General features: G+C 45.9%; 1 protein-coding gene across 7 annotated transcripts in view; it reads left to right on the top strand.

The window, feature by feature from the left end:
• Positions 1-1,043: 1,043 nt before the first annotated feature.
• The window catches only part of LOC114585254 (protein CEPU-1), a 792,757-nt gene continuing 773,461 nt past the window's right edge, over positions 1,044-20,339 (top strand). For 5 of the 7 annotated variants that reach the window (XM_028707732.2, XM_028707731.2, XM_028707733.2 and 2 more), the window contains exon 1: positions 1,044-1,522. In XM_028707732.2, the coding sequence (XP_028563565.2) occupies positions 1,441-1,522 (82 nt within the window). In that variant the 5' untranslated portion in view covers positions 1,044-1,440. The remainder of the gene's footprint in view (positions 1,523-20,339) is intronic. The other 2 variants (XM_028707735.2, XM_028707734.2) reach the window with 1 other exon arrangement.

The raw sequence follows: 20,339 nt of genomic DNA, 5'->3' as shown, positions 1-20,339 counted from the left end.
TGATTACTGCAGTTTAAAAAAAATCAAGTTTAGATAAAAATATACAAATGGGTTTTAAAATTGTATAATCAGGTGGCCACTCTCTTTAATATCCCTTGACTGCACTATGGTTTATCCTAAATCAGGGTGTCTTGCAGCCTTAAAAAATAAAAATAAAAGAAATGGCCCCACTGCTGTGCCTTTAAGAGAGCTTTGACCAGGAGACAAAAGGATGGTGGAAGCTTCACCTGATTAATGTCTGCAAAAGTCAGCAGCTGTACAGCCTGGTTCTATTTGTGTTGACTCCAAAGGAAGTTAACTGCTTTTGAAACCTGGGGTTGCTTTGAGCATTACGTATAAACAAACCAGTGTTTAAGGAGACAAGCAACACCTGCTAACATTCCCTCTTTTTGCATTTATGGACAAGTTGGGCCCACTTCATCAGATGCATGGAATGCAACCCTCTGTTTCAAGATATAGATTAATATATGGCGGTAAGGGATTAGAAAGCAATGGGGCCAGAGGCCAAAACAATGCTTAAAATATATTATGGCTAATGGCAACTCAGGCAGAGTGAATATAAAATTAGCATGGTGATCTTTTACACCAGCAGTGATAGATAAAAAAATGCAGGAGCCACAGGCGCTTATAGGAAGTCAAGACCATGGGCCCGTCTAATTCAGTATTGTCTACATGGGCAGGCAGCTGCTCTTCTGGGTTTCAGACGGGTGGGGCATTCCCAGGCCTTCCAGAAGATACCAAGGACCTTCTGCACTTAAAGCAGATGCTTTGCCACTGAGCTACCACCCTCTCCACTTAGTGTAGGCCTGGACCCCAAAGCAAGTTGGGAGCCAGCCAGGACTGATCCCATGCATTGTATGGAGGATAAGGGTTACAGTCTTGCAATAAATAAACCAAATCCAAAAATCACATCTGTCTGGCGACCGTTCCGGAGTCTCCTTAATCCGGAGTCACTCCGGCTTACTGCTGCTGCCGCCGCCGCTCTGAATCAAACGCCCAGCCCCCGCACCCGGCGCGCGCGCCTCGTGGGCTCTTTAACACTCCTGGCAGCGGCGCGCGAGGTTGCGGGGCTGCCGCTTTGTCAATCCCTGGATGCGAACCAATGAGTGCGCCGCGTAGGAGGGCTGTCCGCAATCCCCTATCTTGGAGCGGGTCTCGGTGCCAGACCACGAGTGGAGATAATTATTGGGAAGGAGTCTCGCTCTCGCTCCGCTTTGGGCTGCAAGCAAGCAGGCAGGCAGGCGCTGGATTGTGTGGCTTTCTCTCCCCTGCGCCTCTCCATTCCGTCCGTAATAATCATCGTCGCAGAAGCAAGCTCTTGTCTGTCTGTCTCTCTCCGCAAGCTCAAGAGGGGATCGGACAGGGGAGGGGGGGGAAAAGAAGCAGCTGAAACCGATAAGCCCGGAGCGCGATAGCTCTTACAAACCTCGGTCCCCGAGCATGACTGGACTTCTGGCGAAAATGCACACCCCTCTCTTTTGGGCGGTCTTGGCCGGGATGGCCTCGCTGTTCTTCTTCCAAGGTAAGGAGACGACTCCAGATTTTTGCACCGCGGGTTCGAATTCTGGTTCTCGCCTCCCCTTGGCTGGCTTCCTTCTGCTGCAAGGGAGAAGAAGCAGGGAGGTTTGGAAGACCACCCCCCTCCTTTCCCACAGATGCTTTCTCTTCCCCTTTTTTCTTCTTATTCTCTTCAACCCCCCCCCTCCCGGTTTTGCAAAATAGATTATCGATCCGATTCTCGCAGCTGCTGGCGGAGCCGCGCCGGGTGCGCAATTTGTGGCTTGTGTGTTGATGGCTTAATTTGCTTGTGCGTTTGGATTAGTCGTGATTCCGGAGCGTGTGAGGCTCTCTCTCTTACTCTCCCATTCTCCGAACCTCCCCATCACCCCTACCTCCGCCGCGTTTCTCCGATAGAGATCAGCGCCGGTACGATGCAAACAAATGTTTAAAAAAGGCATGTGATCGAGTTGTCAATTTGAGCAAGCTCTCGAGACGCCCATTGGTCTTCTTCCTCCTCTTCTGGATGGGATCTTCTTTAAGAGGCGGAAGGGATGAGAAACTTCAGCGGACAAACTTCTGCGGTTACTAAGTGGAAGAGGAAAGGGTTGTTAGGGAAGGGAGACGGGGAAAGCAAGGGCTGAGAAATGGCCAGAAATATATCCCCCCCCCCCTTTCCTTCTGGATCGCAGCCTTTCCTTCCAAAAACCTTCTCAAAAGCTGCCGCCGTTCTGTGTAAAGCAAATGGTGGATATTTGGGGAAGGTAAAAGAGAGGGGGACAAATAACTTCAATAGTAATGGGGTGTGCAAGCTTTTATGGTGGGTGTTGCTAAGCATTCAGGGGCACCGTAATAAGAGAGATAAACTTCTTTTCTCTGTTTTATTGGGTTGCCAAAGCTACAGTGAGAAGGATGGATACAGGGAACGCACGCCCGACCCTGTCTCTGTGGAGGGTTGAAGTGTTCTTGTGAGGGAGCCAAGCCTTCTCCAGCTGCTGTTGATTTCCCTTTTCGCGTCTCCTTGTTTTGGCTTTGATTTCTCTCCACTACTGTTAAGATGGTGCGACTTTGTTGCTGCTGAGTAGGATCTCCCCTTTAGCAATGCGTGTTCCATCGCACGCCCTTCTGCTTTTAAGGAAGATGGGAGGGGGGGCTTCTGAGGTGTAGACTGAAAGGCATTTACTACAGAGAGTGCTCCTCTCTCTCTCTACGCCCCCCCCCTTGTTCAGCCACCAGATGCTGAAGAGCCTCCTGCATCTTTAATAGTCAGGTCAAAGAGGGGAGTTTGGGCAGCCGCGGCTGTGTCACGCAAGGTATACCCACCTAAATCCTCTCTTGGACACAGCTGCTAAAGAAGCCATGTCCACTTCAGCAGCTGGTGGCAACACCCTAAACACTGGTTGGTTGGCCTCCGAGATATGAAACACCCCCAGATGCCCTGTCATATTTGGCTGGACTTGCAAACAGAACTGTCTCTCTAGTTGCTTAAACGGGCTGCAAAAAGCCAGGCTTGGTAGGGGGTCAAGGGTAGGCTTGAGAGATGTCCCTTGATGCTTCTCTGCCCCTCCAAGAGGCTTTCAGCCTCCTTCCGCCGTCTGAGGCCTTTCCATAAACTTGATTAAATACTTTCCTCGTAATCCTCCCTGACCCCTCCAGCTGAGGTCAATAGACTTGACGGAGACTTAATTCACTTCCGTTTGGAGCCAGCCAGAGACCCCCGGGATAGAAGGGTGCTAGTGGGGGGAGAAGTGGCTTCGAGGAAAGCAGGGTGATGCACATGAGGCAACTCCACGGGGATGGGCTGCCAACTGGGTGTGGGAGGCAGGGAGACAGATGTGCCCACAGCTGGGGCATGTCTGTGCATTTCATTGGTGGGGGGAGGACGGACGGACGGACCCATGTTTCTGCCTTGCAAAGATGTCAGTTTGTGTTTGTTTCTGCACAACCATCTGGAGATGCCGGCACAAGCTGTTCATTCCACGAGAGGCTTGTGCTTCTAGAAGAAAGGTGTTGCGTTTCTGCAGATCATCTGGGGTATGATCCTCGGTGGTCAGAAAATGTCTGCCTTGTGTGGAAGTGGAGCTTACTCCTGTGCCAGAAAGGTTTCTTGAATCACAGAGCTGTTCGCCCTCTTGTTCTTGCCTGGGACTTGTACCCTGGGAAAGCTGTTGCAAGAATTGCACACAATACATTGGTCTTGCAGAGTGGTTGAAAGGGGCTTTGGACATTCCCCCTCCGTAGCTTGGTGCTAGGGCAGCTGCTTTCCATGCAGAAGGTTGCAGGTTCGATCCCTGGTATCTTCAGGTTAGGATTGCAAGAGCCTCTGTTCTGAAGCCCTGAACACTGCCAGCTAGTGTTAACAATACTGAGTTAGATGGACCAATGGTCTGATTGACTGTAAGGCAGCTTCCCAGGTGGTTTATAAAGACAGGTGCTTATTTTAGTATTTCACTTCCATGTATCTAAAAGTTCATGTGTGCACGCTTATCCCCACATAGGAGCGCAGGAATCTGCCTAGTACTGAATCATAACATTGGTTCAAGCAACTTGGTTTTGTCTACACTGCCTGGCAGTAGCGCTCCAGGGTTTCAGAATTAAGACATTCCCACACCTTCTTGAAGATGCTGGGGATTATATCTAGTAGGCAACTAGAAGCTTATGGAAAATTCCCAGGCAGGACTCAAGAGCAACAGCATTCTGCCTGCCCTTGATTTCCAGGAACTGGCACTCAGAGGCAAGGGACAGCCTGTCAAGCAGAAGCGTTACTATTGAGCTGCAGCCCTCCCACTTGCTTTCTTTTTTGGAGTTTCTCAGCCTGGCAACCCAAACTCACCCCCATCACCATGAGACGATAGATGTTTGGACTGGAGTTATGTGCACAAATGGGTTCTTGAAATTCTGGCAGGGAAACTGGGTTGGGGGGACAGCAGCTGTTTTGCTGAATTTCTCCAGGGGGAAGAGAGCTTCTCCAGCAGTTTCTGTGGAGTGGGGCTTAACACTAGCAGTTTCCCCCACCCCATAAGTGTCATCTGCCCATCACTGCAAGCCACAGTAGTGTTGCCTACCTGCCATCATTTGGCATTTTCCAAAAATGCCCTGATCTAGTGTGATTCTGGGGCATTGTAGGAAAAGTGAGTGACTGATAACAAACACATATATAAGTTGGTCTTTTTCTAGGGAGTGCGGATGTGGTGGGCAAATCACATTTTTTTCTCAGCCAAAATGTCTTCTGGCTTGGACTGTACTATCACAGTGCAGTTACTCTCTTGAATGTTCACTTGTGTAAAAAGCTCCCTGTAGGCCGAAAGCCCGCACATCTAGGAGAAAGGTTTGGGGTAGCTTCTCCTTTTTTTCTCCTTGATGTGCTGGCTTTTTACAAGCAGGGAGTTTAATGTTCAAGACTGCCGGAGTGGAACTGCCCATACCATTGCAACCTCATTCTCCATATTAGTTCAGTGGCTTATCAAGTTTTGCACTTTCTTCAACTTTTCCTCTTCAACTGCACCCTTAATGCCATTAGCCTTTTCTGGGCACACCAGAGTCCTTGTTCATTACCTGCCATGATTTGTCAACTTATTTTTTTGTGGGAATTCTTCCCAGCAGTTTCTATGTTTCAAATGTTCTGCCCCCTGCAGCCACAAAGAAGGCACACTCCCCAGGACAGCCCCTAGTTGAAGTTCAGGTGTTCTAAATTCTGAGCTACGCTGATGGTAGTTGGGTAGCTGGCTTATGGTACATATATCATACTTTTCTGTGTATAAGACACCCCCATGTATAAGACGCTCCCTGTTTTGGGGAACTCAAATTTAAGAAAATGGGGGGAGATGGCACAGAGTTGTTGAGCTTTTTTGGGGGGGAATTAACCAGGATTATTGTGCTTTTTAAAAGGGGTGATGGCTGAAAATCGTTCACCAGCACATGTCGCAAAATTTGCCTCCCGCCTGTCCCACTACCGGCAGAGGCTGCCAGTCACCCACCCAACTGCTGCAGCATCAGCCAATCAACACCAACCATTGACGCAGCAACAACAACAACAACAACAACAACAACAACAACAACAACAAATAATAATAATAATAATAATAATAATAATAATAATAATAATAATAATAATAATAGCTGACAGTCATGGCAGCAACCAATTAAACGCCCACCCTATGCACTATCCATGTATAAGATGACCCCCACTTTTTAGCATGATTTTTAAAGAAAAAAACATAGTTTTATACACGGAAAAGTACAGCATATGCTGCAGATACCTCCAAAAGTTGAACTGGTTTTAGACATTTGCCATTACTTTGTGATCACCTTTTTGTGTTCTGACAGTCTTTCCTCTTCAAACGCAGCCTGTGAAACTTTGCCCATGAAATTTTTGCCACTTCAGAACTGACCCATCCCCCTTCAAAAAAGTATGAGCTCCTTTAAGTCCCTTTGAATCCCTTTGTCTATATATTTTTGAAAGAGGGTAGGGAGTACAAAGTTGACTTCAACCATCTCGTTTCTCCTATGGCTTTGTCCTTTGATTCTGGACAATCCATATGTCTTGTGTAGTGGGGGTCCTTTGAGCCTGCACACTCTGATGACACAGAGAATTCACTGCACCTATTGGGTCTCTTTGGTGCCTTACAGCAAAGGAAGGCTTAGCAATAGGCAATCTGTCTTTCAAGGAAGCTTGCTTGCTATCCTTGATGCTCTCATTCAGTAATCTTGGATAAGCATCTGGGAAATGCAGACATTCTAGGAAATGTTGTAGCTTAGCGGCAGAACACATGCAGAAAAGTCCCCCTTTCAATCCCTGACCTCTGCAGGTGGGGAAAAGACCCCTGTCTGGAGACCTTCTGTCAGTCAGTTCAAAACCAGGGGTGGGCAGGTTTCAGGCTTGCATGAATTTCTTCATGTTTTCCTCTCCTAGAACAATAATATCTAGCAGCCAGCTGCAAAATAATTTCTCAGCCAGGTGGACATACTCATAAGAATTAAGAGTGCCTTGGGCCCAGGAATTCATTATTAGTATCACAACTAAGCTCTTGCAAGTCCTTTCATACACAAACCTTTTGCAGAAGTAGCGAGAACGCTTTCTCTTTTAAAGTAATTTTCTTTCCCAGCAAACTAGTGTTTGTGTGTGTGGTAGCTACTGCTGTTTGATAGAAATACAGAGGCAGGATCTCTTGTGGATATACAAGAGTCACCCAGAGATCTACCACAAGATCCTGATTTACCTTTTATCCATCCCAGATCTAGACAATAATGAGCTAGATTGACCAGTGGCCTGACTCTGTGTGGCAGCTGCTTATGTTCCTTCCACATACCCTTTGAAGACAAGTAGGCTTGATGAAAACTGGCTTTAATTCTGACCACTTCAGGTCATGGATGCAGGATCTAAAAGACAATACACCATTATTTAGGGATGGAACAGTTAGGGTTATCTCCTTCTTTTGCAAAGAGTGAGTGCTATTCATTGCTAACCCTACTCAAAGAAGACCCAGTGCAGTTAATGGACATGTCTAACTTGGGTTCATTCATTTCACTGGGTCTATGCTGCATGAGACTTGGTTGAATATAGCCCCATAGTCTTCTTTAAAAAATAAATAAATCTGCAACTGGTCTCTAGCCTTACTCCCTTAACATCTGAATTTGCTCCTTCTGTGTCTTAATTTAGCTTGAGCTGGATGGTGCCCTTTCTGTGCAGCTCAGCCATAACAGTGTACAAAGGCACTTAGTTGTCTTTCCCCTTTAGTGAATGCAGATAAGAACTTCAAAAGTTTTTTACATCCATGGAATCAGACAACTAGACATGGGCCATCTGGATTAGCCGAATGTTACAAGAAAGAACTTCCAAGCAAATAATTTAACGAAGCTGCAATTTGCCTGCTTAGCAACAAGGCTTTTTAACGATGACTTTCAAATACTCTTAGTCCTGGTTACGAAGAACTTGGAGGCAGTGGAGGCTCGTCCATAAGGGCAAATATCAGTCTGCCCTCAGCTACCCCCAACCTCCCTGCCCCCCCTTTTAGTGGGCATTGCCTGCCAGCTTCCTCTTCCTTAGTCTCAGGACTGCCCTTATCGAACTTGGCAGCCAGGAGGATGGGGGCAAAATTAGAATGAGTTGGCTCTGCCTGCCATTGGCTCTGGCACCACCTGCTGTTGCCTTGCCTGTCTTCTGCTCAATGGGCACCCCTTGCATTTCCACACGGACTGGCAGCACCTCTCCAGGGTTCAAGGCACAGTGGTATCTCCCAGCCATCCCTGGAGATTCCTGGGACTTTCTGTATGCAAACCAGGTTCTCCACCACTGCAAGACAGAGAATTCTCCATGTTTGAGTGCTTTGATGGGAGGCGTGGGATGAGTTCCAGAAGGCATTGGTCACCCAGCAAGCAGGTGTTTACTTATAACAGATCCTGATAGGGAGGGGTGCAGGGAGCCAGACCTTCCTGTCCCAAACTTCACAGGGAATGCATTGGCTGTTATTTTTGCATTCCTCTCTCCCCTCCCCACCAGCAATCATTTTGCCACCTCTTAGCAGGATTTGTTCCCTTTTAATGCTTTCTGATCAGTTTTGTTTGGCTATAGCCTTTTGTTCCTCTGCCTGGTATCTCATTTACTGCTTCTGGTAATCTCCCTGCTCACTCTCCTAGCATAAAGCAAAGTTTCTTGAAAAGGGGGAAGCGAGGGGATGACTTTGCTGCTGGTGCCTCATGTAGGCAGCCTGACAATTTAAGACGCGGCACAGCAGGCAAAGCTCACTCTCTTTCTCGTTGCCAATTTGAGTATCTTGCGGCATCTGATTTTTTTGAGAGAGCAACTTTTTGTTTCGCAGGCAGAGAGCCCATGCGGATAGCAAAACAGGAGCAGATTGCATCTCCCAAATTTTATCCTCTCCCCTTCTGCTCTTCCACCCACCGGAGCAGTGGCATAACTTTGCACCCTGTCAAGAGATTTATTTTTTTTCAGTTGAGATCAGATCATAGATCAAATTTGACATTTTTTTTAAAAAAAATACAAGCTACGATCACACATATGAAATCGTCAAGTTTTGTTTTTTTTAAAAATGGTGCAAATTAGCAATGTTTTTATTTCTTACTGACTTCACACAGTGTTGTGGGACGTGCTAGGGTTATCCACAGAATCTTGTATCGGTGGCATTTTTAAAAAAATCAGATCTGTGGATGAATCACTCCGTACTCCCTCCATGTCACTCTGTACTAAAGGGGTTCTGAGGCACTTTGTAAAAATTGAAGTTCTGCCCCCTTTCACTGTAATGAGGAAGCTGAACTTGGTGACCACTTTTTCATGCAAGGCACCCTTAAAGTTGGTTGCAGCACAGCTGCTCGCCGGAGTGAAGCCTTGCTGGCATTTAACACCTGTGCTTAGTTATCTACACTGGTTGCCAATTTGCTTCTGGGCCAACAATTTGCTTCTGGGCCAAACTTGGGAACAGTTTACCTATGAGTTCACCTTACCCTACATGTGCCCACTGGACCACTTTGATTGGCAGAATTGGAACTACTACAGGTAGTAGCCTCTCTGCATTTGTACGGATTCATTTCGTGTGGCATCTCCTGCACTTTGAAACTCCCTGCCTGTTGAGATCAAACCAATGCCTTCACTGTACTCATTTCAGTGCCTGCTAGGTAAGCCTACCCAGATGCTTAGAAAGCTGGGGTAATTTCAATCTGTTTTAGTATCTTAACTTTTGCATGTTTTCAAGCAGGGTTGCAATTTTTTTCTTGATTTTACTATTTTATCTTTTTGTGGAAAGCCTTGAGGGTTGTTTGTTTTTTTTTTTGCAATCAAGTGGTTTATAAATTTTATGAAATAGCTAACTAAATAAATAATACGCTTTTAAAAGAAAGCCTAGCACTTTATAATTGTCTGTCAGAATTGGATGCACTTTGCAGGGATGGTCACCTCTTTTGCCAGATTGCAGCAGTGGTTTTCCCTGAAAGATGAACATTACCATTTTGGCATTGATGATGATGATGATAATAATTTTACTATTTATACCCCGCCCATCTCCAGCCACTCTGAGTGGCTTAGAGCATATCTAAAAACATAATAAAAACATCAAGCATTAAAAGCCTCCCAATATAGGGCTGCCTTCAGATGTCTTCTGAAAGTTTTGTAATTCTTTATCTCCCTGACATCTGAAGGTAAAGCGTTCCACAGGGAGGGTGCCACCACCGAGAAGGCCCTCTGCCTGGTTCCCTGTAACTTCGCTTCTTGCAGTGAGGGAACCAGCAGAAGCCACTTGGAGGAGGACCTCAGTGTCCGGGCTCAGCGATGGGGGTGGAGACGCTCCTTCAGGTATACTGATGCAATAGTACTCATGGGGGAAGGGGGTCAGGAGCAAAATGCCATTCCCAGCATGGGCCCTGTTACCTCAAGGGTGATTGCTGAGGGATGGGCTTCTTCCACTACCCCCTCCCCACATATTTTAGATATGTAGGGTAGAATCCAACTTAGGACTAAGTTGCTAAGTGCATGCACAGAGAACGAGAGCCACTTTTGCAATGAAGCTCATCTACCCTCACCTCCTCCTGTGCACTCCCTAGATCTGTTCTGGGTTTGTCCTTGCCCAGAGCAGATTTAGGAGATGTGGTGAGGGAAGAATGAAGGAGGTTCTGTGGCACAGGCAGAACTCATTCCATGCACAACGCAACTTAGTTGAATCTGCACACAGTCTCTCTTCATGGTGTGCATGTGTGTGTGGGGGGGGAGGGGAGTTCTGGGTTGACTTGTACAATGGAAGAATAGATCCCTATTTTTTTTTTTTTTAAAAAAAACAGTTTTTAATTCAATGGTTGAAATATGCTGTTCCTGACAACCTTGTATTTATTAGCTCTGAGGATATGTGGCTGTTCTAAATGTTTTGCATTTCTTAAAAATGTACTATTTGCTGCTTTGTGTTTTGTCACTCTAGGCACCTATGGGAAGAAAAGTGGGATAGAAACTTAAAGCAGATAAAACAGAATAAATATTTGGTTGGCTTGACTTTGCACAAACGAGGTAACAATCTTCCCAGTCGTCTGCTGCCTAGGCATCTATCTGTGTCCTTATTGGCATATTTGCATCTTTACTGATGGCTTGCTCTGGCCACTACTCTTACAATATTGAGCATCTGCCTTTGTGACCAATACTTTCTGTTTGCTTTTGAAAATAAATTGATGTGCTGTTCCCATAGTGCTTTATGGCTTGTAAGAATTCCTTTCTGACTTCTGTTTGCATTTCTTATATTACATATTTTGACATTTTGACATATCTTCATGTGGTCCAGATGCCCAGGAATGGCATAGAATCATAGAATTCTATGGGATTCTCAAGGACCACCTATTCCAACCCCTGCAATACAGGAATGCTGATAAGGGTAGGATCTTGGATCTTAATGTCTGAAGTCAACAGAACAGGGGGCAAGCCCACCCTCCTCCCATTCCAGGGGTGTCCCTGAATTTACCCCCTTCACTTCTATATCAGTGAGTGGTTTATAATCATTTGCTTCTGTGTCCCCCCCCCAAAAAAAAAAATAAAAAAAAATATGTGTGTGCAAATGTGAACTTTGAAGGGTAAATGTATTTGGGATTTTGCCATACTGGCTTGAAAGTGAAAATTAGGTAGGTTCACATTAAAATGCAAACAGGATAAATTTCTCCCCAGTGCCTGGTTGCTCTAACCATTAGATCCCACTGTCACTGGGGCAGGGTGGGGAGAACCTACGTTTGAGTGACAGAACTGATGGAAAGCCATGATGTGCTTTCTGTTTGTAGATGAGAGATGAAATCAGTTGAGGGCGGTCCATTAGGGCAAATGGGTAGGCTTCCCCTAGGTCAGGAAAATTCCTGACATGTCCTGGTTTTTGGGGGTAAAAATGGTGCCGGGGGAATTTTTCCGAATCGCGAAATGTCAGGGAAAATCTGGCTATATGGCAATGCGATGGAAAAAGCCATGGAAACAGCTCCAAAAGCTTAATATTGCTATTCGGGGTGGCAGGGAGGTCTCCTCCAAAAAGCTCAACAATTTGGGTTTCTCTCCCCCCTCCCCCCAGTCAGGAATTTTTGAAATATGGCAACCCTATGAGTGGGGAAAGGACGCGGGTGGCGCTGTGGGTTAAACCACAGAGCCTAGGGCTTGCCTATTGGAAGGTCGGTGGTTCGAATCCCCTCGACAGGGTGAGCTCCTGTTGCTCGATCCCTACTCCTGCCAACCTAGCAGTTCGAAAACACATCAAGTGCAAGTAGATAAATAGGTACTGCTCTGGCGGGAAGGTAAACACCGTTTCCATGCACTGCTCTGGTTCACCAGAAGTAGCTTAGTCATGCTGGCCACATGACTCGGAAGCTGTACGCCGGCTCCCTCGGCCAATAAAGCGAGATGAGCACTGCAACCCCAGAGTCGGCCACGACTGGACCTAATGGTTGAGCGGGGAACTGCTCCACCAACCTCTGCCAGCCCTCAGAACCCCCACCCGTCTGCCTGCTTACAATTAGTCCTTGGTGTGGCATTGGCTACTAGCTCTACCACCACCACCTTAGGCCACATTCTCACCATAATCTTAAAGCACTATGGAACCACCTTTACCAGTCAAGGCTTTCCCTCGAGGAATCCTGGGAAGTGTGGTTCATTGTAGGAGCTGGGAGTTGTTAGGAGACTCCTATTTCCCTCCCTGAGCTACGCTTTTCAGAGTTTCCTGTGAAAGGGGGATTGATTATTACTCTTCTCTGGGAATTGCAGCTCTGTGAGTGGTCTCCTAACAGCTCTCGGCATCCTCAACGAACTATGGCTCCCAGGATTCTTTGGGAGAAGCCATGGCTGTTTTTAAGTGGTCTCAGATTGCCTTGTGTATGATCTGAATGTGGCCTTAGTCTCAGCGTTGCCCTTGTAAGAACCCTGCAGGGAGGAGGATAGGGGGAAAGCTAGAATGAGTTGGCTCCACATGTCAGTGGCTCTGGCGCCACCTAGTGTTGGACCTCCTGCCATCTGGCCCATAAGTTCTAGTAGGCACCAGCCACTGCTGTTCTAAATGGGGGCATATTCTGGTTTACAATCCGGCCCATGAGTCGCATCCCTCCATTGGCCTTCGGCGAGACAAATGTGATCTGATTACAGCTTGTTAACACAGAGTGAGAACCGTCAAAAGGCACATAGTGTTTTCCGAAGAGGCTGGGGTGTATGTGTGGATGAGAGTTTGCATGCTTTCAGGCGTGCAGAGCAGTTGAATGCCACAGGCTTGCCAAGTTCCATCTCTCGGAAAAGACACATTCTAAACAAATTGCTGCAGTAGTTCAATCCCATTTCCCCCAGCATGTGGTGGTGTGTTGTGTTAAAATTATTGTCTTGGGTGAGATTTGGAGAGGGCGGAGGGAGAGAAGAGAATGAGCTCCCTTTGGCTTCTCCTTGGTGTGTGGATGATGGCACCGATGAATGTGTATTTAAACAAATATATTGACTTCTTTCTGCTAATATCAAGATTTATTGTCCCTTGCAGAAAATAATAATAGCCTTGACTTCAGTGGGGTCAATATTTACTACTAGGCTCGATAAAATCGTTATTATTCACCTCGGCAGCCGCCAATCGGTGCCTAATAAATAATAATAGTTATAACTGATGTTTACAATCTTAGACATCCCAATTACATTGTCTGCATGCCTGGTGCATTCTGCTTGCTTTATTGCCCTGATCCAGGGATATACATGGCAAGTTTCATAAAGCCTTGTTCTGGTTTTCCTGAACTGTATCTTTTACCCCAACCACCTTGCTTGATGCTTCTTGCAATGAGAGGTGGAACTATTCTTTTAAAAAATAAAAAATAAAAATTACAGTTCTATCTCACCTTTCCACCAAGGTGCTCAAGGTTGTGCACATGGTCTCCCCCCCAAAAAAAAAAGAATCTCTCCATTTTACCTTGAGGTAGGTAGGTTAGAGATGGGGACTGGCCCAAGATCACCCAGGGGCTTCATGGCTGAGTGGGGATTTGAACTCTGATCTCCCAGGTCCTAGCCTGACACTCTAACCACTATACCACACTAGGGCTGGATCCTAGACCAGGCATAGGCAAACTCTGTCCCTACAGATGCTTGGGACTACAATTCCCATCATCCCTGACCACTGGTCCTCTTAGCTAGGGATTATGGGAATTGTATTCCCAAACATCTGGAGGGCCGGAGTTTGTCTATGCCTGATCTAGACACTTCAATGAAGTGTTTCAGTTAAACACATTGCAAACTTTGCATGAGAAATCAGGTTAGCAAAAATGGAACTCCTCAGCACCATCTGGTGTTAGTGTTAGAATGCATAAACAATGCATATAAAGTGTTTTTTTCTTTGCCAATGTAGCTAAGTCGCAGCTCTCAGCTAGTTAAAAAAGCCATGATTTGAGATGAGGGCAACCTGTAGCTCAGGAGTCTTGTGAAGGAGCTGAGGCCTATGTTCATACCCTGTGAAGACACGCACACACACACACACACACACACACACACACACACACAGCAAGAGAGCGAGAGCGCACAATCGTATTTGAGTACAGGGAAATATGTGGAATGCTATACACAGCGTGCACAGTTTAGCTTGCTGAGAATCTCAGCCTTCCCTTTTGTGTTTTAAACAGAGAAACAGCAAGCTTCTAGTCCTTATGACTGCAAAGATACAAAACACAGTGGTGGAGTTGTTGTTAGGTGTGCGGGCATTTCTACACCGGGTGGGGTGGGGTGGGGATCTCTATATATTGTTGGACTCCCAACTCCCAACAGCATTGACAACAGAGTCATAGCCCAGCAATAATCTGGTTTCCCCTTTCCTGGTTTACACTGAGTACATTCCAGTTAAAACAGCACTCTTGTCTTGCATTCGTATTATCTGCATGCTTATTTTTCAGCCATGTGCAAAGGGCTCAAAGGAGGCTTTTGCTGTTGTCATTGGAAACATTCCCTAAATATGTCTCTACATCAGCCAAGTTTGTGTTTCTCCATGGCATTGGTTGACTGGAGTAGCTTCTTGAGAAGCAAGCCTGCCACAGTCCCTGATGGTAACACCGTGTCCCATGGAAGCAACATTCCCTTTGATCCCTCCTCTGCATCTCTCTCGGATCCTGGCACCTCTTGCTTGAGTCTCATTTTTTTTTTGGGGGGGGGGTGTCTTGCATTTTCCAGGGAGTTGCGTGGTGCTTTTGATTATTGGTGAGCCAAGGCTTCTAAGCAGCTGGCCTGGGGTTCTGCCCACCTCTTCAACCCCCTTGGCTGCGTTGGCTTCTAAAAACAACCTTTGCCCACAAAAACTTTTTTATTGTATGTTATTTTCTTGTTTTGAGGACTGGGGGTGGGAATGACAACTTGACAGATTTAGGTCAAAACCAGCAGGGTCTGCCGTGTTCCATGCTGACTTGCCTTTAAAAAAGCAGGAAGAGAAAAGTAGATCAACCTAATTCCCAAGATCCCAAGGCGAGCCTGGCACTCTGCCGTCTGTTGCCAACCGGAGGTGGGAGAGGGGATGCAATAAAATGTGATAAGCTGGAGATGGGGGCCCTGAGGTCAAGCCACAGAGGGGAGCACTTCAGCACAACTGTTTTTGGTGTTTCTGGTTTTTTTTTTAAGTTGCCAAATGTCTAGGGGTTTGCTGGGGGTGATTTTTTTTCTTGCAGGCTCTTAGCACTGCTTAGTAGTAGCATGGTGGCAAGGAATCGTCTCAGCTAGGAACATGTTCGTGAGCCAGAAGAGTAAGCGAGGACCTGGGACCTAAATCAACCGTTATTTTCCTGTCATTTTTGGCTAGGCCGCATCCCTGCTACACATTTAAAAAGCCCTGCGATACCGCTTTGACAGTCGTGCCTTCCCCCCAGATGAATCATAGGAGCTGTCATTTGTTAAGGGTGCTGAAAGCTGTTAGGAGACCCCTGTTTGCCTCACAGAACCGCAATGTTGAAAAGGGATTTAAGAATCAAACCCTCCTTCCCAGGGAGCTATGGTACTTGTAGTTCTGTGAGGGGAACAGGAGTAAAATCGGGGCACTTAGGATAGTGGGGAAATTGCTCTGGGCCAATTGGAGAATTACACCATTGCAAAAATGTGGTGAATATCAGACACATTTGTGCAAAAGGTGCCCATTTTCTATAGGGATAGACCTTGGGCGGGGTGGAGTGGGTTTGTATTCTGATAAATGTTGGCTCTGTTTGTAGCTTTGGTTTCCCCTTTTGTGAGGAGAGATCACTGGAAGCTTGCAGCATATTCTAATTATATTCAAATGTACAAGTAGGTAAAGGCAAGCAGCAATATTGTCAGAGCACCTCCCTGATATCTGGGAAATGACTTATTAGTCCTCTCCTTGGTAAAGACATGGTGAGATTCTTGATGCACCTGGAAGGAACAGAGGGAATTTCAGAAGCTTCGTTTTTTCCTAGAAGCAAGACCGTCAGCATATCATGAGGTGATGAGTGCTCTCTCTGGCGAAGTCAGGCTGTACCCCATCAAGCTCAGTGTTGTATGCACTGACCGGCTGTGTGTCTGCAGGGTTTCAGGCAGGGTGCTTTCTGCTTGCAAAGTGAATGTTCTGCCTCAGAGTTATGGCTCTTTGCCTGCATGTCCCTCACCACAACTTATATTTAGGAGTGTGTGCAGTAGTCCCATCTTTCCTCCAAGTTTTCATGCTTCTCCCCACCTCCCACAAAGGAGCTCAAGGTGGCCCCCTCCTCAATTAATCCCCACAACAATCAGGTTAGGCTGAGAGACTTTTCCAAAGTCACCCAACACATCTCATGGATGTGTCCAGTTTCGAACCTTGATCTCCCAGGTCCTAGTCTAGCTCAATATCCAACACGCTACATCGGCTCTCTGGGACTGACTCTAGCATGAGCAACACAGAACCTCTTCCTTCCCATGACTACACAGACTTTCCTCTGAGCAAATGGATTCTCTGCTTATGCTAGAATCACTAGCAGAGCTACAGATCTATCAGCAGGGCAGGCAACTCGGAGCCTCTTTCCTCTTCACTTCCCATCCCCCAGGTCTACACCTTTCACTTTCTTAATAATAAATCAGAGATGATGCCGTCACTGCACTGCTCTCATCTCCTGCCAAGGATACAGTGGGTTTTTTTTTAATGTGCTTATGGTTAAATATGTCCAACTCAGAAGACGCTTGTAAATTAATTGGCCCTTTGACCATTTCTCCATACACACACACTCCTTTCACCTATTGACTGTTCATCCTCAAGGCAGTCCTTGTTTCTCGACCTGCTCTCCATCACACCTTCATTCATGCACTGCTTGCTAAGTGTGAAGATGCTCTTCAGTGAGGCTCAGGCTGTAAGAACTGGTGGTCAGACAAGGGAGAAGTGGGCGCTGCCTCCACTAGCTGGGGATGGGGGGGTGATGTTTGGGGCTTTTGAGTTGAGAGAAAAGGTGGGGTGTATAGAATAATGCATGGACAAAGGGGATAGAGAAAAATTATTCTCTCTCTCTCGTGACACTAGAATTCCTGGGCATTCCATGAAGCTGAATGTTGGAAGACTCAGCACAGATACCAGGAAGTACTTCCACATGCAGCACATAGTTAAACTATGGAACTCCCTGCTACAAGGGGCAGTGATGGCTACCAACCTAGATGGTTCTAAAAGAGGATGAGTCAAATTCACGGAAGAGAGGGCTATCAAAGGCTACTAGCCATGATGACTATTCTCTGCCTCCAAAATTAGAGGTAGTGAGGCTTCTGAATACCAGTTGCTGGAAACTGCAGGAGGGGGTGAGTGTGGTTGTGTCCGGCTTTCCTTTGTGTTTCCCTCAGGCATCTGGTTGCCCAGTGTGAAAACAGGATGCAGAGCCATTGGCCTGATCCAGGAGGCCCTTCTTATTCAATTTCAGTTTTCATTTAACGGTGAACTTCCATCATCTTAGGGCTGCTATATATTGAAAAGCAAAAGAGAGGACACACATGGATTGCTATGACGACTCTCCTTTTACATACCCATGAAAAAGAGGACGTGTCCTGGGAAAAGAGGACGTATGGCAACCCTGATCATCTGGGTTTCCAAAATAATAGGTGAACTGGAACAAAAGACATTCCTTGAAATTTGCACTTTTCTGAATTTTGCAGTGCAGTTCTCCAGCCAAGTAGCAGGTACACCCTCTGCAGAAGTGCATACTAGGGTAAAGTGTGCATATAGCAGTGAAAATAATGTGCAAACGTGTTAAATTAGGTAAAATAGCATTGCAAAAAAATAAATAAATCTACATATTGAGAGAATGTGGCACTAAAACACCGGTGAATTTTCATGATTTATTTATTTTTTGGCAGGTGAATATTGTGCTTTAATGTTGTAACCCACCTTGGGATGATGATGATAATTTGGGCATCCCTAGTAGCACCCATACATGGAAGCCAGAGTCCCAGTGCCCTGATCTGAATGGTGTTTGAGATATTCCTCCCTTTAAAGACACCCGGCGCTTGCAGAGAGACATTAACAACACTGCTTTTCTGTTCCCTAGGAAATGAGACTGGAGGCTCTGTTACATGCTGCATAATGTTAAATGCACATGTGCTGCTGCCAAATCAAATGGTCTGTTGCCACCAGACTTTCTGGGAGCACTAGGTGTTCCTGGAAATATATATATATATATATATGCTTTCGTAGATTTTATCTACGATATATATATATATGCTTTCGTAGATATGTATATATATATATATACATATACATATACATATACATATACATATACATATACATATATATATATATATATATATATGCTTTCGTAGATTTTCACGGGTACAGGAATGCAGGTTTTGGTGTCCTCGGGTGTCTTCCCGTGTAAAAGTTGGGGTGTCTAGGCGACGTTTCGACGAGGTCTCACTCGTCATCTTCAGGCTGGTGCTTTCGGCTTCTTGTTACTGGAACAGAGCAGGATCTCAGTGTTTGAGTTCCTATAAATACTGTTGAGGAGGTGTGGCCTCTAATGTTCTTGGGCAGAGAGGAAGTTCCCAGGCTAGTGTGCCTTTTCTTCTTTTGTTTCTTAATTACTTGAGGGATATCTTGAGTGATTTCTTGAGTTGTATCCTGAGTACCACTTAGGTGGGTCATTAGGTGTGGATTAGTTGCTAAAGCCTTTGTGTCTTGACCTCTTGAACTTTGTGAAGAGTTTTTCTGGGAAGATGGTTGTACTGCATTTTGTTGTGCTCTGGCTTGGCTTCGTGTATAGGGGCGAGCTGTGGTTTTGTGGTCTGTGCCAGCCAGATCTGTGTAGGGATTGCAGGGGGGTGCAGCATCCGGAGGTGCCACCATGGTTTGGCTACTGGATGGTATCTGTAATTCATCTGTGGAGAGGGTCTGGGTTTGGGTCTGGTGTGGTTGATTGGTGATGGCGTTCTGTGTGCCTCTGGCTCTGGTGTCAGTTTTTGTGGGGAGGGCTAATTTCCAGATGTCTGGCAAGCGGGATGTGTCGTCACGCTTGTTCATGTTGTGAGGGTGTTTCTCTATCTCGATGGCTTCCATGATTATTCTCTTGTGGTGATGTTCCATGTTAAAGAGCAATTTGGAATCTGCAAAATTAATTTCGTGTCCTGTTTCTTTCATGTGTTGGAAAAGAGAGGAAGTTTTTTCTTCTTTTTTGACGGCATTCTTGTGTTCTGCGATACGTGCATTTATTCGTCTGTTAGTTTGTCCAATGTACGTGGCTGGGCAGACTTTGCAGGGTATTTCATAGACCCCTTGGTTTTCCAACTGGATTTTATCCTTGGGGCTTCTGAGGATATTGGCTATTTTTTGGTTGGTGCAAAAGGCTGTTTTGATATTGTGTTTATGGAGGATTTTGCTAATTTTATCTGTAGTGCCCTTGATATAAGGAAGGAGGGCCATGCCGTTGTTTTCTTCTGTGTCTTGGTTTTTGGGGGGTGTTTCTTTTTGGATTAGCTTCGTAACCCTGTTTTGCTGGTATCCATTGGCAATTAACACATTTGAGAGATTCTGTAACTCAGTTGTCAAGTGGTTTTTGTCAGCCAGGCGTTTGGTTCTGGAGATGAGAGTCTTGGCTACGGAGTTTATTTGTGCAGGGTGGTGGTGTGATTGTGCATGTAAGTAGCGGTTGGTGTGTGTTTTTTTCCGGTAGATAGTGTGTCCTAGGGAGCCATCAGGTTTTTTGTAGATTAGGACGTCAAGGAAGGGAAGTTGGTTGTTGGCTTCTATTTCCATAGTGAATTGTATTTTGGGGTGTAGGCTGTTGAGATGTGTGAGGAAGCTATCCAGTTTTTCCTTCCCGTGTGGCCAAATTACAAAGGTGTCGTCAACATATCTGAGCCAAAGTTTGGGTTTGTGTTCTGACTTGTCTAAGGCATTGGTTTCAAAGTGTTCCATGTACAGGTTTGCGATGACCGGTGAGAGGGGTGATCCCATAGGTGCTCCTTCTATCTGTTTGTATCTTTGTCCATTGTGGATGAAGTACGTGTTGGTTAGGCAGTGCTTGGTCAGGTCCAAGATGTATTCGGGGGGATTGTATTTGTTTTGAATGGCTGTCAAGGCTTCATTAATGGGCACTTGTGTGAAGAGAGATACAACATCGAAGCTCACAAGTAGGTCATTGGGATGTAGGTTTTGCTTCTTTATTGTTTCTATGAACTGGAAGGAGTTTGGAACGTGTGAAGAGATGGATTCTGCATAGGGCTGAAGTTCCTTGGCGAGAAATTTAGCGAGATTTTGTAGAGGTGAGCCTATGGAGCTGACTATTGGTCTGAGTGGTGTTCCTTCTTTGTGTATCTTGGGGAGGCCGTAGAGTTTGGGGCATCTGGATGATTTTTCTCTGGGGATGATTCTTAGCTGGATTTCTTCACTGATAGGAGAGGCTTTTATTTTGGATTTGGTGGTTTT

Source organism: Podarcis muralis, chromosome 15, assembly GCF_964188315.1.
Source record: "Podarcis muralis chromosome 15, rPodMur119.hap1.1, whole genome shotgun sequence".
NCBI classification, from domain to species: Eukaryota; Metazoa; Chordata; class Lepidosauria; order Squamata; family Lacertidae; genus Podarcis; species Podarcis muralis.
Note: the sequence above shows the minus strand (reverse complement) of the source record. Positions and strands in the feature narration are given on the sequence as shown.